The sequence below is a fragment of the Lemur catta genome, chromosome 10 (assembly GCF_020740605.2).
Source record: "Lemur catta isolate mLemCat1 chromosome 10, mLemCat1.pri, whole genome shotgun sequence".
Classification (NCBI taxonomy): domain Eukaryota; kingdom Metazoa; phylum Chordata; class Mammalia; order Primates; family Lemuridae; genus Lemur; species Lemur catta.
The window spans coordinates 36,328,847-36,353,020 of NC_059137.1; the positions used below are offsets into that span (position 1 = coordinate 36,328,847).

The 24,174-nt window shown below is 51.0% G+C and overlaps 5 protein-coding genes across 8 annotated transcripts in view; 3 read left to right on the forward strand and 2 right to left on the reverse strand.

Annotated features, from left to right (window-relative positions):
- The first annotated feature begins 366 nt into the window (after nt 1-366).
- LOC123646160 (microseminoprotein, prostate associated) lies at nt 367-2,493 on the forward strand. 2 transcript variants are annotated; one of them, XM_045562861.1, is made up of 3 exons: nt 367-1,517; nt 1,724-1,832; nt 2,203-2,493. In XM_045562861.1, the coding sequence occupies exons 1-3, from the start codon at nt 1,388-1,390 to the stop codon at nt 2,381-2,383; spliced, it is 420 nt and encodes a 139-aa protein (XP_045418817.1). In that variant the 5' UTR covers nt 367-1,387; the 3' UTR covers nt 2,384-2,493. The 2 variants fall into 2 exon arrangements, with proteins under 2 accessions (XP_045418817.1, XP_045418816.1); XM_045562860.1 differs by having other exon boundaries at nt 367-1,832.
- Nucleotides 2,429-6,421, reverse strand: RGP1 (RGP1 homolog, RAB6A GEF complex partner 1). Its single transcript, XM_045562853.1, has 9 exons — nt 6,053-6,421; nt 5,606-5,740; nt 5,132-5,268; nt 4,777-4,860; nt 4,528-4,677; nt 4,100-4,246; nt 3,761-3,888; nt 3,354-3,543; nt 2,429-2,836 (listed from the first exon to the last, which is right to left on the reverse strand). Exons 2-9 carry the CDS (start codon nt 5,719-5,721, stop codon nt 2,613-2,615), a joined length of 1,176 nt encoding a protein of 391 aa, XP_045418809.1. The 5' UTR covers nt 5,722-5,740; nt 6,053-6,421; the 3' UTR covers nt 2,429-2,612.
- GBA2 (glucosylceramidase beta 2) lies at nt 6,243-18,206 on the forward strand. The gene is given in 18 exon segments (XM_045562851.1): nt 6,243-7,137; nt 10,243-10,334; nt 10,542-10,657; nt 13,463-13,681; nt 14,002-14,241; nt 14,479-14,581; nt 14,740-14,893; nt 14,989-15,114; nt 15,306-15,478; nt 15,718-15,822; nt 16,023-16,072; nt 16,074-16,131; nt 16,229-16,380; nt 16,492-16,598; nt 16,749-16,891; nt 16,971-17,086; nt 17,181-17,372; nt 17,638-18,206. Coding segments are annotated over 18 exon segments (2,760 nt in total). The 5' UTR covers nt 6,243-6,802; the 3' UTR covers nt 17,917-18,206.
- On the reverse strand, nt 18,189-22,031 carry CREB3 (cAMP responsive element binding protein 3). Its single transcript, XM_045562854.1, has 10 exons — nt 21,851-22,031; nt 21,611-21,748; nt 21,370-21,517; nt 21,226-21,293; nt 21,027-21,116; nt 19,835-19,941; nt 19,661-19,729; nt 18,924-19,008; nt 18,749-18,833; nt 18,189-18,666 (listed from the first exon to the last, which is right to left on the reverse strand). The coding sequence occupies exons 2-10, from the start codon at nt 21,737-21,739 to the stop codon at nt 18,329-18,331; spliced, it is 1,119 nt and encodes a 372-aa protein (XP_045418810.1). The 5' UTR covers nt 21,740-21,748; nt 21,851-22,031; the 3' UTR covers nt 18,189-18,328.
- Nucleotides 22,031-24,174, forward strand: part of TLN1 (talin 1) — a 31,732-nt gene continuing 29,588 nt past the window's right edge. For all 3 annotated transcript variants that reach the window (XM_045562845.1, XM_045562849.1, XM_045562850.1), the window contains exon 1: nt 22,031-22,467. The gene's annotated coding sequence lies outside the window, so the exon portion shown is untranslated. The remainder of the gene's footprint in view (nt 22,468-24,174) is intronic.

The window sequence follows — 24,174 nt, forward strand, 5'->3', positions numbered from 1 at the left end:
AAACCAAAATGCTGGAGGTGTCTGTTTTTGAAGGAGATGGTAGGGATGACAGACCATGAGTGTGAAAGGGGTGGGAGTCTGTCTATGCCAGCAGAGAACAGTCCCCAATAGAAGCCCTCAGCTGTGCACACAGAGCTGCTCAATGTTATTCAAAGAAAAGAATGTCACCCATTTTGCCTCTGAGCTTTAGCACCTATCACAGTAGCTAAGAGGGCTATGTGCCAGAGATGGTACTAAGAGCATTACATGCCTTATCTCATTTAATCCTCATAACAACCCTATGAGTTGGCATTACTATCCCCAAATTATAGATGAGGAAACAGGCTTAGAGAGGTGAAGTAATTTGCCTAACGTCACACAGCCAGTAAGTGGAGTCAGGATCTGAATGCATGTAGTTGGTCTCTACAGCCTATGCTCTTCATCACCCATGCTGGGGTCCTCCAGAACCTGCAGGAAACCCAAAGGAGAATGCCAAAGGATAAATCCTAAAACCTCATCCTATTACACATGGGAGGAAAGAGGGGGCACCTATGGGAAACTGGAGTGATTCATTCCATTAGGGCATTTAGGAGATGCTCCTCTTTGAAAGGGGGAAAGAATCATCCCTGGGTATGGGGCAATCCTGCATCTGCTGTATGTTTGAGGGTGATAAACACTGGATAGTTCATCTCTGGGATACCTGAAGAGAAAAAGAGAACCCCTACCCCCCAATCTCTGAGGGGCAGCCCTATTTCTAAGATAAATCAAGGAAACCCTGCCCCAGGGTCTGAGAGAAACACTCTCCACCCCAGGTGCCTGCTCGCTCTCCTGGAGCCTCTGGCCGTTGCACCCTACTGCGGATTCTGGGTTTGGCTGGGGCACAGGATTAGCCATCCCCAGGAAATGCCTCCCTCCGGTCCAGGCAGGGATCCCAGCACACACACCCCTGGTGGTGGCAGTGGGGGGAGAGAGGGGGAAGGTGGAATGTTTCCTTCTCTCCAGGTCAGAGATCTGGGGACCACCTGGGGGCCCTCACCCCTCCCACCTCCGTGCTGGGGAAGTGCCCAGTCCGGTGCCCCTTCCACCGGCACGTCCCTCCCTCGAGCTGTGCCGGGGCATGAATCAGCTCTCACAGCTTGTTAAAGCTAGACCTCTTGTTTTCATGCCCTCACCTCAGGAAACAGAGTTACAGCTTTTCCAGCTCTACTCAGCAGGGGGCCAGGGTCCTCACTTTATAAACATCCCCAGCCTGTGAGAGCAGAGGGCACGGAGATAGTGTGAGACAGGAGCCCAGGGGAGAAAGAGAGAAATTAAGACTCAAGGAGCAAACCGAAGTAAAGCCAAGGAGACAAGACCAGAGTAGTCTGAACAGAAGCCAAGAAGGGTTCGAGAAGGCTGTGCAGCAGAAATGGCCCTACCGATACTCTGGGCTGGACAGGCCAAGGGGATCCTAGGTGGCTGGGGAATCATCTGCTTGGTGATGTCTCTACTCCTCCAGCACCCAGGAGTCCACAGCAAGTGCTACTTCCAAGCTCAAGGTAAAGTGGGGTGAGAAGTTAGGAAAGGATGAGGAGGGGGGTGCGCTTAGAGATGATCCCGTGTCAGAATACCCAGATTGCCTCCAGCCGTGAAACAGGAAAGACTAAATATGGGGGCAGTGTGCACTTGCTCCCTCCCAGCCCAGACGAGATTCTGCCTGCCACCACCACTCCCACACCCACTAACATTTCCCATTCTTCCCTAGCCCCCTGTCACTATGAGGGGAAATACTTTACCCTGGGTGAGTCTTGGCTCCGTAAGGACTGTTTCCATTGCACCTGTCTGCATCCTGTTGGTGTGGGCTGCTGTGACACGTGAGTGACCAAGGATGGACAGAGGGAATGACTCAGATGTGAATGACTGAGGGATGACCAGGGACTTACTAGATTGCTGTGATGTGAGAATGAACAGAGGAGCAGTATGAGACTGGCCAAGCTGAGGTACCAACAAGAGTGTGAAAGATAAGGCTTCATGCTACAAAGTAAGGGAGGGTGGGGGAATTGGGGGGGGCGGGAAATACTCCTGTTATGAAGCAAAAAGTCCTGTATGGTAGGTTAGAGCTTAGTTAGGGAGACCAAGGGGACACTAAAGGAGAATATGAGAGGCTGTGAGAGAGGAAATGTGGGGCAAGGATAAAGGTGGCCTTTCACTGTGCTGACTTCTTCCCCATCCTTGGTTCCCCAGGTCCCAGCACCCCATTGACTTCCCTGCTGGGTGTGAGGTACGTCAGGAGGCAGGAACCTGCCAGTTCTCCCTGGTGCAAAAATCTGACCCTCGGCTGCCCTGCAAAGGGGGAGGGCCTGACCCGGAGTGGGGCTCAGCCAACACCCCTGTTCCTGGGGCTCCTGCTCCCCACTCCAGCTAAATTCAACTGATCACCCGTCTGCTGACTGCTCACTGCTGCTGCCACTTCCAGGGAAACCACTAGCGGCTGCCAATTTATTCTGAATAAATAAATTAATGCTACAGCTGAAAGCCTGCCTCTCGTTGTGCATGCCATTGGCCCCAAGATGGAAAAAGTGCTACTAGAGTTCAGGTGCTGAGTTCTTGGTATGGTGAAGAAACTAGTGCCAGGGTGGGCAAGCAGGTCAGTTTCAGATGGTTATGGTGCTGGTGCTGGGGCCTGGGGCAGCATATGAGGCCAGGGTGGGGCTTGTGGGCAGGACCTTGATGGGGAGGTCCCAGCTGAAGGTGTCCACAGGCACTTGCTCAGGACCTGTCCAGGTGGTAGGTTCGGGCTGTTCCACAGGGGGTAGGAGTACCAATCCTGGTTCTCGGGATGTTACAAATTCAAAATGCAATCGCCACTTCAGGGACACTGTGGAAGAAAAAGATAAAAGTAGAGGAATTAGAAGCCAACAGGAGTAAAAGCCAATGACAAGATAGGGTTAGTGAATAAGAAAAAAAATTATATTCAGGAAGACAGGGAAAAGACACAGGAGACATAGCTACAATCAAGTTTTTCTGAAGAAATTGGTTATGTTAACCAAAGACGTAAGTTGAGGATAGCAGTGTCGAGTACCTAATAACCCAAGAGTGGGACAGTCAAGACTAGGTAGCTTGAAATAAATGTGCTACAGAATCAGAGATCAGTACATCACACAGTCCCAGCAGGGAGCAGTGGGGAAGGAGTTTTGCAAAGCTGTTAAGGGTTTAGGGGTCAGTGTATCTAAGAAATAGGGGTAGAAGTTCAAAGTCTGAGAAAGTGTTACAGGTCAGAGGCTAGATGTGGGTATGTCTGGGAGTGAGTTAGGAATCAGGATCCATTACATGCTACCCAAGCACAGCATTTTACTGCCCCCCTCTTCCTTTTCCAATAACCATCAGGGCCTCACCAATGGCTGTGCAAAAGCCTGGGGTGGAGCTGAGAGGGATAGGGAGGGAGAAGCTGGTTCTGGTTGTATGTAGGCAGGACTCCTGGTGCCGGGCATGAGTCACATGGGACACAGAGGAGACACCCCCTGTCCCACGGCGCCGCTGGTACTCAGGCTGTACACGTTCCTCAGTCTGTAAGCTTACTGAAAACTGGGAATAAGAAGAGAGGTGCATGCTAACAGGCATTTGGAAGTGCTGAGTGTAGGTGAGAGGGTAGCCCAACCTCAAGCTGTTTTACCAAAGGATATGGGAGGAAGGCTGTGATCCCTCTAACCAAGTCTATATACCACCCTCCTTTACACAGGCCCTTCTCCTTCCACCCTACCCCTTCAAACCCAGCGCCCCAGAAGCTCTGCTCCCTTCTCACCTGCAAACAGGCTACGGTTCCTTCCCCTAAGTTTAAGGTCCCCACCACGTCCTCGCCGAGTCTGTACACAGATTTGAAGATGCCAAATGTCCCAACTTTCCCTTGGCCATCACTGATATTGTATAGATCTGGGGAGAATGGAACACCATAAACCTGGAGTCTATATCAGGGAATGTCTAGGACTGGGCACCAGAGACCAAAAGGTGGGGCTTTTCTTTATAATCAGGGGTGAGGTATCAGTGGATTGCCAGAAGTATGTGGTGGTTAGGAGACTCTGTCTCCAAGACAGGAATACTCTGAGGGGAGCATTGAGGGGGGCAACTCTGAAAGGGTTCTCACGTAGGCTGCGGCAGGATGTGGCAGCCATGAGGCGCTCCCCAGCCAGCTCAGCTAGCCATGAATCCTTCTTCCCACCTTCATCCTCCTCTAAGAATGGACTGGATGGGGCTACAGCCTCATCCTGGGGAAAGCGGACATCCTGAAGGCCTAGAGAGAGAATAAGTGGAGAGGTAACGCTGGGAGGAAACAAAGATGAGAGCAGAGGTTAGAGTTTTGGATTCCAACCTCAGAGGAGTAAAGGTAAAGGGAGCCATGGCTGAGGTATACATTTCAACCTATTCTCCAGAATACCCCTTCTCCTACCAACTCCCTAGCACCTTCACAGAGACCAGGAAGCTTCCCTGTAGCCCCTCTTGCGAGCCCTCTAAGGCTATTTCTGCTTTGGCAAGGCTCTTTCCCAGCCATTCCCTCCAGAAACCCTTACTTACCAGTCAGCACAAGAACCCTCAAAGGGACCCTGAGTAAAGTGATGGGTGAGTTGACACGCTGGCAGCCAATGGTCAGTTTGTAGACATACTTGACTGACTGACCCCGAAAGGAGGGTGGTCCCTCTATGGGCAGCACTTCACTGTAGGAGTCTGGTTGGGAAGTAGTAGTCAGGGCAGCCAGAGGCAGCCAGAGGAGTCCTCCCTCCAGGAGACTTAGAAGGCAATTCAGGGATGGGGACAGTCACTCACATGATTTGGACTCTCCAGGGTCTAGCCTCAGGTCACAGAATAGAATTTTTGGTGGAGTAGAAAGGATACATTGACCCCTTTCACCTAAAATAGGTAAGAAAGACTGCAGTTTAATGGCCTGTTGTCCAGCAGTGAACAAGGCTAGCACAGCCGGTGGGGGCAGTGAAAAGCTGCCAACCCTCCTTTTCCTGTTGTAAAATGGGAACATAGCCTTATACCACCAAAGCAATAGGCACCTTCCCCCACATCCCCAATGTGACAGGGACTATAATGACACACAAGAACAATTTAAAAATTTCACCCGTGGGTGACAATGGCTCCACCCTCCTCCCAAAGCAAATGCCCCGCCTCTAACCTCGGTGTGGCAGAAAGACAGTCTGGCTGTCAGGCTGGACATCTGGCTGACTAGAGTCAGGGGGAGGCAGTGCTACCCGACTCTCACTGGCATGAAACTGGCAGTGGATCTGGGCACTGGCCCAGGCCAGAGCCTCACTGTGGGAAGAGGAAAAGGAGGCATCAGAAGGTAGTTCCTGACCTCACAAATGCTTTCCCAAACTCCCTACCTCGCTGTCTGATGAGATCAACAAGGTTAGGTGGTTGTCCTAGTGATCAGGAAATCCAGAACCCCAAAGAGAAACCATTAAGCAGAGAAGTATGATGTGGGTAAAAAGGGGAATGGGGGCAGGGGGAGGAGAGTGGACAGGTATGTCACCCACACCTTCTGAGAAGGTGGTGGTGTAGCTACAGAACAACTTGGGCTGTGTCTTAGCACCAGGGAGACCAGGCTTCCTTCCAGAAGGGCCACCGCCTTCAGTACCAGCATCCCCACCTGGATGCAGAAGTGGCCGTGGGGGGCAGGGGGTTGGTGACGGTCACCACACATTCCAGCGCCTCCCCTGCCAGAAATACAGGACCCCGGCTCAGCTCTGCTACCACTTCAATCATGGCAGCTCCAGGATCAGATCTATAAGGAAACAAGAGGGGTCGGAGGTCAGCACCATGGCAGTGAGTGGTGTCTGAGGCGAGCACCTAGGGGTGAGGACCGACACGGGGGGCGCTCAGCACCATGGTGCCAGAGGGAAGCGGCTGGATACAGGGAGGGCAGGTGGGTGGGAGGAACCCGGCGCAGCTGATTCAGCACTGCCTAAGCGGAGGCCGTCGCTCTGGGCCCCAGCCCCGGGTTAGCCCCCTGTCCCCCGGAGATCCCAGGCTGGCCTCTGCGTCCCCGCTCCTCCAAGGTTCCAGGTCCCACCCCAAGACAACGGCCACCCGTCACCTCGCATGGTCGAAACCGCGGTATCGGCACACCGAAGCCTTCACCTGCCGGCCCCTCCAGGACCAGGCCAGGTGCGCGGCGGCGTCCGCGGCGGCGGCGGCGGCGCGGCGAAGGCGGGACTTCCGTTCAGTCCCCCCACCTCTCCACAGAGCCCCTTCCGGCAGGAAGCGCCCGGCTGGCCGAACCGGAAGGGACTCGGGTCATCCCGGCGTCTTGGGTCACCTTCCCACGGGCTGGCACCTGGGCGCGAGGACTGCCCTGTGCACCAGCCGGCGGGACCCGGCGCCCAACCCTGGGGGGCCTCCTGGTGCCGCGGCCCCGGGACCCGGACAAGGCCGCCGCGAGGTCTCCGGGGCGGTGCCTTGCGGGCAGGTCCCGGGGGCGGTGCTGCCTTGCCGGCTGCCCCCGCGGCTCCTCCCCTCTCTGTGGGCCCAGTAGCGCTTTGGCCAGGTGAGCTAATCACCGCGACCCAATGACGTCGAGGCCTGACCCTTCCCGCCCAGGACCTACAGAGACAACCGAAGTGGAGCCCAAGGCGGCTTTATTGCTGTCGCTGCCGCCGCTGAAGCGAGAGCTCCTCGGCTCCACAAGTACACCAGCTCGCCTCAGCTTTCCCCAACGCCTGGCCTCCCGAACGGCACCTAACAACAACCGCCGCCCGCATCTGGATTAAGGCTGGCGAGATACTAAGTATCCGAGGGCTCGGGACCTGGGGCGATCGAGGTCGTGGGGACCCAGGACCCAAGGAACATGGGAACCGGCGTCCCAGCCTCGGAGCAGATCAGGTGTGCCAAAGGGCGTCCACAGGTTTATTGCCCTGAAGATACTGGAGGCACTGCGGCTGTTCATATTACAGACTGCGAGAGCCCCGTGGACAACCGACGTCAAAATGAGCCGGGCTACAACAATCTGGAGGACTCTGGGCATCTGATGGCCTCTTATGAGGGTAAAGCTAAGGGCTACCAGGTGCCTCCCTTTGGCTGGCGCATCTGCCTGGCTCATGAGTTTACAGAGAAGAGGAAACCCTTTCAAGCTAACAACATCTCCCTAAGCAACATGATAAAGCACATAGGCATGGGTTTGAGGTGAGTAGATCCCATTGCCTGTAATGCCTTTGGCTTCACTTTGTTCCAGCTCAAGACTTCCAGCAGAAGTGGGAAAGGGTGAGAAAGCAGGTGGGCTTCTTGTCTCAGTCAAGGGGACCCTATCCCCGGCATATTTTAGGTCCGTGGCTTTGGAGGGTAAGACCAGGTCACATCTCTTTGCAACCCTTTTCCTCCCAGTATCTTGTCTTTTCAGCAGAAAGATAGGCAGGTTTGGTCCTGCACTCAGCATTTCCCATTTAGGGTCCTTCTCACATACTGTTTTCTAAAGACTTTCCTTTGGGATTAGCTGTACTTTGTGGCAAGGTAGGAAAGGATAGTCTGGCTGCTGTGACACTGACACAATGTTGTTTTATTTGGGAGGGGGAGGTTCTTAACCCCAGGTTTCCCTGAGCATCTGAGGCATTCTGTGTACCTCATTTAGAAACACTATGTTACAGTCCCAACACCCATCTGTTTCTTTCAAGCTTTTAGCTCCAGGGAGTAGATGAGAGCCTGCTTTCCGTCAACCCCAAGGAGAGGGAGCTGTTCACTCTGTTCTGGGATAGACAGCTCCTAATATACAAAGCAAAGAAAACCTCTGACCAGAGAGGCACTGCCATAGATGTCCCCAGGGCTCTTGGTAATAGCCTTCCAGAGCCTACCCTAGTCTCTCCCCAACCCCAAAGTTTACAGACACCCCTTGAGCTTATCCTGGGCTTTCTAGATCTCCACTAAATTCAACAACTACTGATGAGGAGCCAGACCTCATCAGGAAGTCTGACCTTAACAAGAACAGGTGGATGTGAGGACATAAAGCATCACCCTGAGGTCATCTTGAGTCAGCCCACACAGTAAAATAAACATAAAGCTAGGGAGGGAGGTATAAAGGTTAGGAAACTCACCCAAGACAGCTTCTAAAGTAGGGGACCCTTTACTTCGCCAGTCAGTGCTGTGCAGCTGTGGTGGGGAGGTCATTTACTAACCCAGCCCTGGGCAGAGGGAAGGGCCTGGTGCTGCCTGCACATCTGGCTCCTTTGCTAGTGCCTGTGGGTGGCCTGTACCAGAGAAGAATCATCCCCTCCAGGCTGCTTCTGAAATTGGCCCAGTCCAACTTTGACCCCAAAAGCCTCTGGGTCAAAATTGGATCTAGAATACAGACAGAAGCACAGTGGGTTGCATGTGGTGGGCACAATGAAGTCAAGAACAGGTGGGCATCCTAGCCTCATGGCCCCTAAATATGAACTGAGTCATAGAGGCCTGAAGCTGTGCTCAGCCCCCTGGACCGTGGCTCCCCATACCAGGATAGGGTGGGGGTTACTGACACAGGGCTTTTGGCATGGGTGAGGTCCTCCTGCACTGAGGAGGAAGCAGGGGTGAGACGAGGAAGAATTCTAAAAATTCATGAGTTTGGGTTGAAATTATAGAGAAGGTCAAGTAGGTCAGGAATGGCCAGCTGCTAAATTAAGGGAGTGAGAGAGCTCCAGCAAGACAGAGTTCTCTGGGCCTCGGCTTGGTAAGAACTTAAATTTTGATTGCTGTCTCTTCCAGCCATAGTCGTTTCATTCAATAAGTATTTAGGGAGTGCTTGCTCCATGTCAGATAATCCTTTGTTCTGCCTGTCTTCCTATCTTGCATTTTCTCCTTGGTGCCCTAATCCTGGCTGCTCTCTCCCTCCCTTCACCAGTCCTTATTCTAGTCTCTAGTTTCAAAGTCCAGTTTTCTTTAAACTGGGAGGGGATTCTCTGCCTTCCCATCATCCTTTGTCTTCCCTCCTTCTCCGCCTACTCCCAGAATGTAATGACCCTATTCTTTAATCACATTCCTCCTCCCTTGCTTCAGTCTGTCTTCCATCTCTCTTATACCCTATTGTTTGTCCATTCATTCATATGTAAATACAGCAGAATTTATTGACTGCAGTCTATGTGCTGTGTCCTGTGCTTGGAGCTAAGGGTAATATTCAGTTAGTCTTTGTCACTGTCCCTTTCCCCAAGGAACTTAAAAATATGTCAGCCTCACATGAGGAACATTGAAATAACAAGGCAGTGTCTGATTAGTAATTGAGATAGTGTATGTACAAGTAATAATCATATCTAACACACATATTCCACTTTATGGCTTTCTTATCTGTTATGTCATCTGATCTTTCAACCATTCCATGAGGATAGCTAGGGCAGGAGGTACCCCCATTTTGTAGATGAGGAAACTGAGGTTCGAGGGCTTACTTACCCAATTACCAGGTTAGAAGCACGTGATTGAACAATGGGTATAAAGCGGTTGAGTAGGGAGGATAGTAGAGAAGTGGGAAAGAGTCTGGCAGGGCAGGGATTGCTTAGTGAGGACCCATGCTGAATGAGAATTTGTAGGGAAATAAGACAGACTGGGACACATGTCACAACCTTGAAAACAGAATTATTCACCTGTTGGATGCAAGGCTGTGGCAAGACCATGAAAATGCTGGGATTTTTAGAAGACTTCACTGGGATATTATGAGACTGCAAAGTCAGAAAGCTTACAGTTTAAATGCTGAACTAAAGAGAGAGAAAAAAAAAAGACTTAAGAGGAAATGCCCTGAAATGTAAACACAGGTTGTCTATGGGTGGGGATGATTTTTTTTTTTCCCTTCTACCTGGTATATTCTCCAGATTTTCACCTTTCATAATCAGGAAGAAATAAATAATCATTTTAAAAAGAAGAAAGTTATCCCCAGCAGTCTGTGCCGATTTGGGGAGTGGGAGGTGAGAGTGGAGAATGTAGGCCAGGAAACCATAAATGACCCTTTCAACACTTCAGACAAAAGCTCCTGAGGTTTGAACCAAGCAATGGTAGTGGAGTTAGAGAGGTAAGGAAAGATCACAAAGCCCCTTCTGAGGGGAATAAAGAAGAGAAACAAAGGCGGTCCTACCCTCACACTGGGGCAAGTAGGAAGATGTACAGAACTCGAACTATAGAGAAATCAAGAGGAGAGGTTTGGAAGCAAAGGTGATAGGTCCTTGAAACACTTAATGGGAGGTCACGGCTGGGTGTCCAGAGAGAGGCAGGTGACTGCAGCTTGTGAGGAACTGCCCACCCACCCCGCTTCCATTCATACTGCCTCTTGCTCCTCAGGTACTTGCAGTGGTGGTACCGGAAGACCCAGGTGGAAAAGAAGACCCCTTTCATTGACATGATCAACTGTGTACCCCTGAGACAGATCTATGGTGAGGCTCACCCCAATTCTTCCCTGCTTAGGGAGGGCCTCACCTCCAAGTCTACCACAGAGTTAGGCAGAGGCTTCCAGCTTATACAAACTGCACTGCTCTATCCCCTAGGTTTTTAGAGGAACCAATCTTTATAGTCTAGAAAGAGAGAACTAGGCTTGGTTTCCTCTCCCTATACCTCACTAACCATCCTGATTCTCTTTCTAGGTTGTCCCTTGGGCGGCATTGGGGGAGGCACTATCACCCGTGGCTGGAGAGGCCAGTTCTGTCGTTGGCAGCTTAACCCTGGAATGTATCAGCACCGGACAGTCATCGCTGACCAAGTAAGAGCCAGGAGATTGAGACTCCCAGGACAACATCGTCCTCCACCCCAGGCCAAGAAGGGCCCCTTGGCTAGTGTAGGATGTGGCAGTTAGGTGTATATTTGATTCAATCCAATGAGGACTCTCAGGATACATTCTGTGTGCCCAGCCTTGTGCTAGGAGGTAGTATAGGAATAAGGCACACACAGAGCACACGTTCCTTGAAAGAGTAAACAGCCTTGGCATTTCTCCAGTAAATGCCTCCTGCCTACCTCACTGCCCCAACTCTACTAGCTGAGCCAGTCCCCAGCCATAGAGAGTACAGAGAATTCCAAGATCACTTACCCTGGCTAAAAGAACATTTAGTAGGACTAGAAAGGAAAATAAAACCAAAAGTCTTCAAACTCATGGGGAAAAAAGATGTACACTTTTTTTTGTACACTCACCCTGACTTAGGAACCCTCAGCCAAAGGTCAGATGCTCTGCTGATCACTCCTCTGGAGGTCTCTCTGCCTCGGAGCCAAAAAAGCCCCTCTTCTTCCAGGCTTAGATCTTCTTAGATCTTAGCCTTCTTCCCATTTCTGAAGCTTTACTTTTTCTCCTTTTGTTCCTATATCACATCTGGGCCTCAAATTGCCAGAGGTCTGTGGCCTGCCTTTCATTATATCTCTCTGGTGACCTCTCTTTTTGAGTTGTCCACCAAGTTCCTCTTTCCTGCCTGAGGGATGCCTCCCCCTTTCAGCTCATCTTCAAAGGAGAAATGACTAGCAGATCTTAAGACCAATTAATGACAATGCCTGTCCCAGTTCAGGTTTATCAGCCCTGCCCAATGGCCCAAGATCCCTCTCTGCCTCATCCCTTAGGTACCCCGAGGGGAATGGTCCAGAATACTGACTGTACAATTAAAGTAATTGCATGCTTAACATGTGTTAGGCACTGTGCTAGGCTTTTTGTATAATATTTAATATTAAAAAAACAATCCTACAAGGTAAATACCATCATTATGCTCATTTTACAAATGGAAACTAAGATCCAAGAGGTTTAGTAACATGCCCAAGGTCACATGGTTGGCAGATGGAAAGGCTGGGATTGAGAACCAGTTCTCTCTGTGATGAAGAGCCTGTGGTCTTAACCATTATGATCTATTTTGACAAAATGAAAAATTGTTTTATATAGTTGTCCCTCGGTATCTGTGGGGGATTGGTTCCAGGACCTCCCCCAGATTCCAAAATCCGAGGATGCTCAGTCCCTGATATAAAATGGCATAGTGGGCCGGGTGCGGTGGCTCACACCTGTAATCCTAGCACTCTGGGAGGCTGAGGTGGGCGAATTGTTTGAGCTCAGGAGTTCAAGACCAGCCTGAGCAAGACCAAGACCCCATCTCTACTAAAAATAGAAAGAAATTATATGGATAGCTAAAAATATATATAGAAAAATTAGCCAGGCATGGTGGCGCATGCCTGTAGTCCCAGCTACTCCGGAGGCTGAGGCAGGAGGATTGTTTGAGCCCAGGAGTCTGAGGTTGCTGTGAGCTAGGCTGACGCCACAGCACTCTAGCCTGGGCAATAGAGTGAGACTCTGTCTCAAAAAAAAAAAAAAAAGAAAGAAAAAAAATGGCATAGTGTTTGCAAGTAACCTACACACATCCTCTCATATGCTTTAAATCATCTCTAGATTACTTATAATACCTAATATAATGTAAATGTGACATAAATAGTTGTTATGCTATACCAGAATAAAAAGTCTGTGCATGTTCAGTACAGACACAGTTTTTTTCTCTGAGTATTTTCAATCTGCAGTTGGTTGAATCCATGGATGCAGACCCCACAGATACAGAAGGCTGACTGTATACAGTAAAAATTTCAGGCATAGTTGGAACCAAGGGAAGAGGTATTAATCCCTTATAGCTCCTACCCTCCAGGAGCTTAAATTTTTATTGACTTAAAGAAAATGGAGACTGTGAGACCACATCGATGCCAAAATGAGAGGGATGGCTAGTATACTGAGAAAAATGGGACAATGTTGCAGACTTTGCTCATTCCCTCCACACATGCCAACTCTGGAGAGGGGTACATTAATGAACTAGAAAGGGTCTCTACCCTCAAAAGAATCCATAGGGCAATCAGGGAAACAGAAGGGTAAATAACTACATTATAACATAATGCACCAAATGCTAGAATAGAGGGGTAGGGAGACACATAGAATGACTCATTGCTGGAGGAAGAAGAGGAGGAGGAGACGGTATTTGACCTACGCCTTGAAAGATGCGAGGTTTCATCAGATGGAGAATGAGCATGAGCAAAGGCATGGAGGAGACTGTAGTGTGCTCAATGAACAATGAGTATTTTATATGAGCAGAATATAGGTGCTTGACCAGGTAATGAATCTGATGGGCAGAAGAGGCCAGATAAGAAGGGCCTTGAAAGCCAGTTAAGAGTTTAGAGTTTTAGTCTGAAGGCCACAAGGAGTCTCTGAAACATTATAAGCAGGGACTGACACATCTTGATTTGTCTGTAAGAAAGAGCATTCTGCTACCCAGATGAGAACAGGCAGAGAAAAGCAGAGATGATGTGGGCCTAGGTTAGGGCACTAAGCCCACAGTAGTGGAGAAGGGAGAGGAAGCCTGGGAGACATATGGTGGGGAGGCAGCGTGACTTGGTGGTGACACTGAGCCTGGGACAAGGCCTCAGAGATTACTTGAGGCTGGTGGTGTGGTGGTAACAATTGCAGGCTCTGGAAGGGTAGAAGCTGCTTTGAGCTGGTGAAGACTTAGTTTGTGGTGCCTCTGGGTTACCCCATTCCAGCCTATATGTCCTCTTGATTAAGTTCACAGTGTGCCTACGTCGGGAAGGGCAGACTGTTTACCAGCAAGTCCTGTCCCTGGAGCACCCGAGTGTCCTGCGCAGCTGGAACTGGGGCCTCTGTGGGTACTTTGCTTTCTACCATGCCCTCTATCCCCGAGCCTGGACTGTCTATCAGCTTCCTGGCCAGAATGTCATCCTCACCTGCCGCCAGATCACACCAATCTTGCCCCACAACTACCAGGTGAGGCCCCTTTCTGTTTCCTCCATTGCCCTCCCTTCCCCGGGATCTGCCTCTGCTGGAAATTGCATGACCTAGGAAAAGGAGGAAGTTGGAGGCATAAACATAACACTGGCTTCCCAGCACCACCACCAAATTGATTCCGACTTCTGTGATCCCTGGTAGGCAGCTTTCCTGGGAATGTAGGGAGATACTAGTAGAAGACAGAAGAGAGTATATTGGGGAGTATTTGAGTCAGGTCCTCTGTGCCCAGGACTGATCCTAGGGAGTAGGGCCAGGAGGGGCTATACTGAAACCATCTGAGTCCCATTTTCTGTCCCCAGGACAGCAGCCTGCCTGTAGGAGTCTTTGTGTGGGATGTGGAAAATGAAGGGGATGAAGCTCTGGATGTGTCCATCATGTTCTCCATGCGGAATGGACTGGGGGGTGGAGATGATGCTGCAGGGGGTTTGTGGAATGAGCCCTTCTGTCTGGAGCGTGATGGGGAGACTGTACGGGGACTGCTGCTGCATCATCCAACCCTTCCAAATCCCTACACAATGGCTGTGGCTGCACGACTCACGGTAATGGAAGAGCCTGCCCTATACCTTAGCACCTAACCCCTATCCTCAGCCTGGCCCCTGAATCCACCTCCACCCCACCATGGTCTCTTCATTTCTTCAACTCCAACTCCCACCCTCATCACAGCCCTTAAGCCTCTGGAACTTAGAGGCGAGAGTATGGAAGAGGAGCTGGAGAGCTAGTCAGAATCCAGCATACTTGTGGAGCTTGACCTCATGGAGTCTTTGGTTTCTTAACAGGCAGATACCACAGTAACCTACGTCACAGCCTTTGACCCTGACAGCACTGGGCAGCAGGTGTGGCAGGATCTACTTCAGGATGGACAGCTGGACTCCCCCACTGGTGATGAGTGGTCTGACAGGGAGGCAGTGGGAGGATTGTCCCTGTCTTGGGACCAGGGAAGGGAGGTCTGGTAATGCATAGGCTTTGTTCCCGTGTTAGGGATCCCTGTCCCTGGGGCTGAAGGGGGCCTATGCTGATTCCTCTTGTACTTCTCTCAGGCCAAAGCACCCCCTCGCAGAAAGGAGTAGGCGTTGCTGGGGCTGTATGTGTTTCAGCCAAGCTGCCACCTCGAGGCCGGTGCCGCCTGGAGTTTTCACTGGCTTGGGATATGCCCAGGATCATGTTTGGAGCTAAGGGCCAAGCCTATTATAGGTGAGGGGGACCAAGAAAGTAGAGGGATCCAAGGCGCTGGGGCTCTAACCTGGAGCTTATGTTCTCATCCTTCTTCCCCTTTCTTTCCACCCCAGGCGGTACACAAGGTTCTTTGGCCAGGATGGTGATGCAGCACCTGCCCTTAGCCACTATGCACTGTGCCGATATGCAGGCTGGGAAGAAAGGATCTTGGCTTGGCAGAGCCCGGTATTAGACGACAGGTGCCAATGGGGCCCATCTTTTGCCTTTCTCCCAGGCACTTACACTCCAAATGGGACTCCTTAATTCACTCTCCACCCACCAAAGTCTGGAGAGTTGCACTGGGATTCGCTTGGTGCTCCTACTCTACTGGACCCCAGGATCCTTTCTTTCCTGGGAGGTCCACACTCATTACACCCTCCTGACTCCCCAGATCCTTGCCTGCCTGGTACAAATCTGCACTGTTCAATGAACTATACTTCCTGGCTGATGGAGGCACAGTATGGCTGGAAGTTTGTGAGGACTCTCTACCAGAGGAGCTGGGAGGGAGCATGCATCATCTCCGCCCCATCCTACGGGACTATGGTCGATTTGCCTACCTTGAGGGTACGGGCTGCTGGTAGGCTGGGGCATGGCAGACCATACCCCTGAGGTCAGTTAATGCCTACTACAAGGCAGGGTGATGGATTTTGCCTAGCCCAGGGTATTGGTTGGGGTTGAGGGCATTAGTGGTGGGTGCAGACTGGAGACAGTGCCCTACCTCCAACTCTACAGGACAAGCTAAGGAGGGGCTGTGAAAGAAAAGCAGGAATTCTGGCAACAGTGTGTCTCCCTCATTCCTCCAGGCCAGGAGTATCGAATGTACAACACATATGATGTCCACTTTTATGCTTCCTTTGCCCTCATCATGCTCTGGCCCAAACTCGAGCTCAGCCTACAGTATGACATTGGTGAGGTTTCCTTTCATGCTGTGTCTGCCCTCTTAGCTCTCCATAGCCTTGAACCGTCCCTCAGATTGTCTCTTCCTTCCTTTCCCCTCAAACATATCTGCATCCTGCTTATTAGTTCCCCTCTGAGGTCACACACACAGCTCTGTGCCTCACCCCAAACCTGCCCATTCCCTGCCTCTCTTGTGTGTCTGCTCCCTTAGCTCTAGCCACTCTCAGGGAGGACCTGACGCGGCGACGGTACCTAATGAGCGGGGGTGGCGGCACCTGTAAAAAGGAGGAACGTCATCCCTCATGACATTGGGGACCCAGGTAAAAGTCTACCCCAAGGTAGCTTCCCTCCTTCAACTTCTGCACCCTCTACCCTATCTACCAATACAAATGAACCAGGTCCCCTACCCTCCCACAGATGACGAGCCGTGGCTCCGGGTCAATGCATATTTGATCCATGATACTGCTGACTGGAAGGACTTGAACCTGAAGTTTGTGCTGCAGGTTTATCGGGACTATTACCTGACGGGTGACCAAGGCTTCCTAAAGGACATGTGGCCTGTGTGTCTAGTAAGGATGCATATGGAGTGGCCAGGGCATGGCTGGTGTTTGGGGAGAGCCCAGCTGGATATTGTCTTTCCTTGGTACCAAGGTCTTCAGCAGTGTCTTGTTCCTCTCTAGGCTGTGATGGAGTCTGAAATGAAGTTTGACAGGGACTGTGATGGGCTCATTGAGAATGGAGGCTATGCAGACCAGACCTATGATGGATGGGTCACCACAGGCCCCAGGTTGGAGGGTAGGGGTTTCAAGAAGGCCTGAGGTGGGGAACTGGGCACCAAGGGATTGCAGGGCTCAAGAAAGAATGACTCATTGTCTGTTAAATTGCATGGGAGTGGCTGGGGCTGCCAGTCTGATACCCAACCCATGTCCCTGACCAGTGCTTACTGTGGAGGGCTGTGGCTGGCAGCGGTGGCTGTGATGGTTCAGATGGCTGCTCTGTGTGGGGCACAGAACATGCAGGATAAGTATTCTTCTATCCTCAGCCGGGGCAGAGAAGCCTATGAGAGACTGCTATGGAATGGTGAGTTGGGAGAATCTAAGGAGTCTGAGGGCAGCCATGGGGACACCAGGAGCCTTACTTTGTCCCTCCTCTATTCTAGGCCGCTATTACAACTACGATAGCAGCTCTCAGCCTTATTCTCGTAGCATCATGTCTGACCAGTGTGCTGGACAGTGGTTCCTGAAGGCCTGTGGCCTAGGGGAAGGAGACACTGAGGTGAGAGAGACTAGAAGGAGCCAGAGAGAAAGGTAGGTTTTCCCTGGATGTGGGAAGCAAGTTTGAGACCATGTTTATGCCCTTGCCCCTCCAGGTGTTTCCTACCCAGCATGTGGTCCGTGCCCTCCAAACTATCTTTGAGCTCAATGTCCAGGCCTTTGCAGGAGGAGCCATGGGGGCTGTGAATGGAATGCAGCCCCATGGTGTCCCTGACAGATCCAGTGTACAGTCTGATGAAGTCTGGGTGGGTGTGGTCTACGGGCTAGCAGCCACCATGATCCAAGAGGTAATGTACTCCCTTCCCCACCTGTACTTTGGCCCAGAAAACTTCTTCAGCCACCAAACTTCCTTAAGGCATAACCAGTGCCATCTTATCTCTGCATAAAAGCCTCCCCCTTTCCCTGTTATGCATTCTAACTCCTGCCTTCAGTCTTCTTCAGCTAGTGGGGGAGCTCCCTGAGGGCAGAGATTCTACTCTCTCCAACTGTCCAGCTGCAGTGGCTATTCAAGGGGTGCCAAGTTGTATGTATGACTGCCGTCTCTCCCCACAGGGCCTGACCTGGGAGGGCTTCCGGACAGCTGAAGGCTGCTACCGTACTGTATGGGAGCGCCTAGGCCTGGCCTTCCAGACCCCAGAGGCGTACTGCCAGCAGCGGGTGTTCCGCTCACTAGCCTATATGCGGCCACTGAGCATCTGGGCCATGCAGCTGGCCCTGCAACAGCGGCAGCACAAACAGACCTCCAGGCCAATAGTCAAACAAGGCATAGGACTAAGCACAGGGCCTACATTTGGACCAAAGGAAGCCATGGCAAACCTGAGCCCAGAGTGAGCCCTCTGAACTGTGGGATGGAGGCGCTAATAGCCCAGCCTCTAGCCTGTCCTTTCCTCCTTCCCCCGAACCTCCTGCAGCCCTGAGCCATCAGGACAATCATACCCCTTCCCTCCTCCCCACCCAACTGTACCAGTAAAGGGGGGAGGGTTGAGGGTGACCCAGGTATCAGAATCACTTATTTATTTCACTCCTCACTGCATGAAATGTTCAGAGAGGTCAATTGATTTCCCCAGATCCATTCATGGGGTAATAGACACATGGGTACAAATAAAAGACCCCAAAAGCCAGTAAGTGTGGTGTGTTTGAGCCCTCAGTCTTCCTAACAGGGCACAGGAGCTGAGGCTAGCCCTCTCTCCTTTTTTTGGACATAGAAAAAGGCTCCTGTTGCAATCCTGCGATATCCTCACATCTAGCTTGAGTATCTGCCCTGCAGGATCACAGATGTGAGGCTGGGGGTAGGGAACCATCCCTCCTTTCTTGTGAGATTTGCCTGCAAAGGAAGGATGGGACCTGGCTGAGGGGACCCTGAGAAGAGGTCAAGCAATGGCCACTTCAAGGGAGGCTCTGTATTAGGAGCCAGAGGCATGCAGTATAGCAGGCAAGAAGAGTTGCCAGGAGCCTGGAGTACATGGTCTGAGCTGTCCAGGAACTGGTTTTTGCTGTCCTTTCGCACCTCTGACTGCAGGGCAGGCAGCTCCAGCTGCTGAGCATCCTCACTGGGGAGGGCACGAAGCTGGCGGGACAACACTGAGGAGACAAAGAATTTTCAGAGGCCAGCCCAGGCGCCTCCCCTAGCCCATGCCTTAAGAGATAGCCTTAAGCCTCTTACCTCTGTGCTCAGCTGGCAGGCTCCCCCTTGTGTCAGAGGAGTACATAGCAGGTATGAGGAGGAGGCAGAAGGAGAAGAGTAGGACCTAGAGCACAAGAAAAAGGAGATGAAGAAGGGCTCATGACTGTATTTCACTGACCAAGAAAAAGATGTCTCCTCCCATCACCATCCTCACCAAGACACAGGTGCTGCTGCTGGTGGTTTTGTTTGACATCTCAATCACCATGGCCTGTAGTTTCCTCAGCTGACCTAGAAGGGACCTAGAGGAAGAGAGGGGACAGTGGTGAGCACCCTCTGGCCTGGCACCCTGAGACACAATGAAACTCTCCTGTTAAGGCCACCCCCACCATCTCTGCACTGGATCCTCTGTTACTTGTCATCCTATTTTTGCAAATGACTCCTTCCTCTCTGTGGACAAAATGCCTGAAGTTCCTCATTAAAACAAAAAAGCAAACAAACCAAAATAGAAGGTTTCTCTGCCTTGACTTAAACAATCCTTGGCAAATACCTTCAATAGTTCACTGCCCGATCAGCCGTGCACATGACCCTCACCAGGCATTCTCCGTATTGTCTACTTTCTGGCCCAACTCCCCTGTGTTAGGGATCCAGCCAAACAAGACTATGTTGTGTTCTCTCTGCCCAGAATGCTTTCCCCACTCAACCCCATCCCCTGGAATCCTAACTACTGTCAAATACTAGCTGCCCCATGAGATCTTTCTTACTCTCCCTTTCTCTTTCTTGGTGCTTCTCCTTAGTCACTTATTCCGCATTCCTGTAAGATTCTTGCAATCAGAGGTCAAGCACCAAACCTTGAATTTGGAAGCTGCCCAGTTAGAAATCAAGTGTAGAACAGGGGAAAGAGAAAGCATTAGATGGGGGGATAGGAAAGGAATGGCTTGGAGGGTTGCTTACGAATTCTGTTCCTCCAGGAGCTGTATTTTGTTCTGAAGCTCCAGATTCTGGGCTGTGCATCTCAAGACCCTGGAGGAAATAACAAGGATATGGGGATATGCCCTCTCTCCTCCCCTAAAAAACCTAACACTTCCACTATTTCTGTTGCCCCCACCCGAGTCCTCCCTTTTATACCTGCTCTCTAAACCTCCAACATACACCTCCTTCTTCCTGCGGCTCTCTTGAGCAGACTTTTTGTTCCGAATCTTCCTCCTCACTCGTTTCAAAAGTTGTTCCTCCATCTTAGAGAAGACAGGGAAGGGGATAATATCATCAGAGGAATCTTAGGCCAAGGAGCTAAAAGGCAAACGAGCTCATTCTTCTTCCCAATGCAGAACTCCCTTTGACAGCTTTCTTGACCAATAGACATTCAGCTTCTGTCTGAATGCCTCCAAGGACCAGGTGTTAACACCCTCACAAATGTGACAATTTTTAGCAATTTTATTAATTAAAAAAGAAAAATCTTCCTTATCTTGAACCGAAATCTGCTGCCTCATACTTTCTATCCATTGGACTTAACCTTGTATCTCTGGGGCCAAATAGAACTCTGTTTAGCTATTTTAAGGCACTTGACGTTTAGTCAAGAGTTTAAAACAGAAAAAAATCTGGGCAAAATTTTTAACTCATCATCTTTTCTCCTCAGGATAGACTGTATCCTCTTACTATCTGTTAATGATATGGGCTCAAAACTGGATACTAAGATGTGCTCTGGCCAGTATAAAGAGGAACAAGATAGTCACTGACTTCTAGAGGCAACACCTCTATTGCTACAGCTTCCAAGTCCCATCCACTTTCCTTGTAGCTATGTCACACTGCTGACTCACCTTGGACTTTTAAGAAATTAAAATTCTGTAACCTTTCTGCTTTCATCATAGTATCACAATACTGTTTGTGGAGTTGCCACTCATTGCTTGAAACTTAAATCTCAGGATTTTATATTTATTTTTGTTATACTACTTGGTCCAGCCCTGTTGAATTTTCTAAAACAATTCTACCATTCAGCCAGAGGTGGATTACCATGAAGCCAATGATGTGTGGGGGCCCTTCATTTGCACAGTCCTTTCCAAGGGCTTATACTAATATGGCACTTGTAATTTTGAATTCATTTTCCTTAAACAAAACACCAAAATTTATAGAAGCCCCACAAAACCAAGATCCGCCCTTGCATCTAGCATATTAACTAACTGTCCCAACGTCCTATTAGCAACGAATCTGCTAAATTTCTCACCTCTATCCTTTTCCAAATTACTGATATAAAATTAACAGAATTGGCCTACTTGGGACTCACAATCCCTTTCTGCCTTTGCTCCACCAGTGGGAGCCTTACCTTAGAGAGAGGACCTGTCCCAGGTAGTGTAAGCCCCTCCTTCTCCAACAGCCTCTTCTCCTCATCTGTCAGTATCAGCTTAGCAGTGTCCTAGGGTTATGAGGCGGCACAGTTGCATGGGGATGTCAGAGAAGAATGGGGAATTCTGCCCGCATCAGTGCAATGTGAAAATAATCTTCCTGAAAATCAAGTCAAGTACCTGCTCTGCCGGCTCCTCCACATGCAGTGGAGTCATCTGGGCCCCCTCCTTACGATAGCTCCCATTCTCTGCAAAAGGAAAAATATAACTAGCCAGGCCCATAAACCCTCTCCTCTCCCCAAACTTCACTTATTTCAGACCCACCTAGATCCATGGAGACATATTTCTGTGGGACAGAGTAGGTGTGATCATGGAGGACAGGACAGGGGTTGGAGAAGCTGACGACGTTCAACGATGCTGGGGAACACAGCAGGGAGCTCAGCAAATCCTCTACCTCCCCGTCGCTCGGTCCCTGCACAGGGTTCAAATTAACAGGCCTTGACTTTTCACCATCTTCCGATCTCATGGACGTCCCACGTCTCCCCCAGTCAGAACCGCCACCCACCTCTGAAAGCGGCAGCTCCCAGTCCAGTGGAGCCACCACGGCCTTGTCAGGCGCTGTCCACAAGTCTCCGCTTTCCTCTAGCAGGAAGTCCAGTAGGTCCTGGTCATCGGGGTCCAATGCCAGCTCCATCTAGGACATCTACGGAAAGGATGGGCAGAATCACAGGGTTTCACCCCTCCGCCCGGCTCCAAGCCCTGAGGTCCTGGCACGACCCCCAGTCCGACTGTCGGTCTCCCCTACCTATCACTGGCCCTCTTCCGCCGGGCTTGCCCGCTAGGGGATGGCGGTAGCTCTCAAGCCGATCTTGTCTCCCAGACTCAGTTCTCCTCATCCTCCAACGCAACAGAAGTGACGCACCCGGCCCCACCGCCTTTTGGGACTTGCAGTTCTCTCCAACTCGGAAGTGGCCTCTAGGCCGCGCCACGTCCTGGGGACTACACAAATAGAGGGGACGTCCCTGCTGCCTCCTCACACCCTGAGGGCGGGGATTCTGGAGATCCGGCTCCGCCTTCGCCCCAAGCTAGAAAAAGGAAGAATTCGAGTCTAAAGGGGAACGCGGGCGTCGTTCGGCGTTCGGACGTCGTCTCCGGATTGCGCCGCACCCTTGCTTCCTGCCGGGGAGGGGCTGCCGGTCTTCGGCGGGCTCCCGAGCATCGAGAGCAGGGGCCAGAGTAGCTTCCTGCGGTTCCCGCAACCATAGAGTGCGGGCCCACGGCGCCGCCCGCGGTGGGGGACGTTCCGCGGACGGAAGTGGCCGTGAGAGTGTCGAAGGGAGGGCGAGGCCGGAGCCCGAGAGCGACCCGGAGAAAGAGAGGGTTAGCGGGCCGGCGGGCGGGGCACAGAGCCGGGCAGCGAAGGTAGGCCGGACCGGGCCGAGCCGGAGTCTCAGGGTGGGGCAGCGGGGCTCGGCCCGAGCGGCGGGCGGCGGGCGGCGGGCGGGTGGGGTCCTCGACTCTCCTACGTGCCCCGCTGCGGTCCTGTTGGAGAGGTCAGCGTCCAGTGTACCTCGCCTTGGACTCGGAGTGAAGTAGGCCGTCTCGCGGGAGACAGGCCCTTCCTGGGAGCAGTCCTTTGCCTGACATAGGTTTTGGGGAGGGTGAGGAGTGGGGTGGCCGTGAGGCGCGGGGCGGGGATGGGCTTTGGTGTTAGCTGATAGCGGGCATGTGGGTAGGAAAGCTTTGGGTGCATTTGGGATTAGGTGGGGTTGGGTTAGGACTCAGGGGGTCGCTTTAGGAGTTACAAAGCTGGGGTTAAAATTTAAGAGTTATTAGTGTGTCAGGTTCGTCTTGTGTAGGTAAGGTTTAGGTTAAGGTCATTGTTTTGTTTTCTGGGATGGCCAGGATAAATCAAAATTAGAGTTCAGGGTCAGGTTAAGGGACAACAACAGGGATTAGGTTAAAAGTCTGTTTTAGGGATTAAAGAATGTTGGCATGGTCAGTATTCAAGATAAACAGTGAAAGGGTGAGTTAGGAATCAAGTTACAAATGAGCTTTAGGTGTAGGGTTCAACATTTAGGGTTAAAGTCAGGGAATTTGGTGGTAAAGGTACAACTGAGATCAGTATTAGGGATAAAGGATTGGATGGGTCTCTGCTAGGAAAGGGATGAGTGTCAAAGCCGGTACTGGGAATCGGGAAACAGATGAGAGTCAGGGTAAATGTTAGGAATTGGGGGCAGCTTTAGGAGTTGTGGTTGAGGCCAGCATAGTTGACCTTGAGCAGGTAAAATTCGAGAGGTTGGCAGTAGATAAATGCCCTTGTTTTGTTAGGAGGGCCCTTATTCCTATGTAGTCAGATGACTAATTTCAGGCTAGGGTGCTGGACTTCAGCTAGAATTGCAGGCATCTGAGATTCCAGCTTTTTCATTTCACTCTCTAAGCCCGAGGCTTTTGCTATGGCCTCTACAGTTAGGAGGTAGGGATTCTAGACTATGTTGTTTATAAAATGGGAGGTGGGAAATGCACAGGGACCCAGGAGATGTACAAGGCCTAGTCATAAGTGGGGAACTGCCTAGGGAAGAGGGGACTGGTGAATAAGGGGGAAGTCGACCAAGGAAACACTGTTAACATGGGAGAAGGGGATGACTGAATCCCCTGAAAGTTTAGCCCTACTGCCTCCCATTTCCCTCATTCTCTGGATGTTAATTAAGCCCTCCTTTCCAACTGTCATCCCTGACTCTGCATTTCACACCCTTCCTGCCTATCCCTTTACAGAATACTTTCCTGGCCTTTAACTCTTCCATATTGTTCATCTTCATATCATCCGTTCCCATCCTCATTTCTGCCTCCCTAACCATCCCTTAAGTCATACATCCTACCTTAATTTACCCTCACCCAAATCTGAGCTTTTCCACATTTTAAAGCACACTCCTACCATTTTTTACCCGCTCATACGTCTGCATCCCACCATCTGGTCATCTGCTGAGTACCATACTCGCAGCCCCTGCTATGTGCCATCCCCTAGTTCTAAACCTCTTTTAATTTCTTGATCCAGTCATAGATCCCCTTCCCCCACTCCCCAAAGAAAAGAGGAAATGAGACCCAAAGAGGAAACTGGGTCTTGCTGAT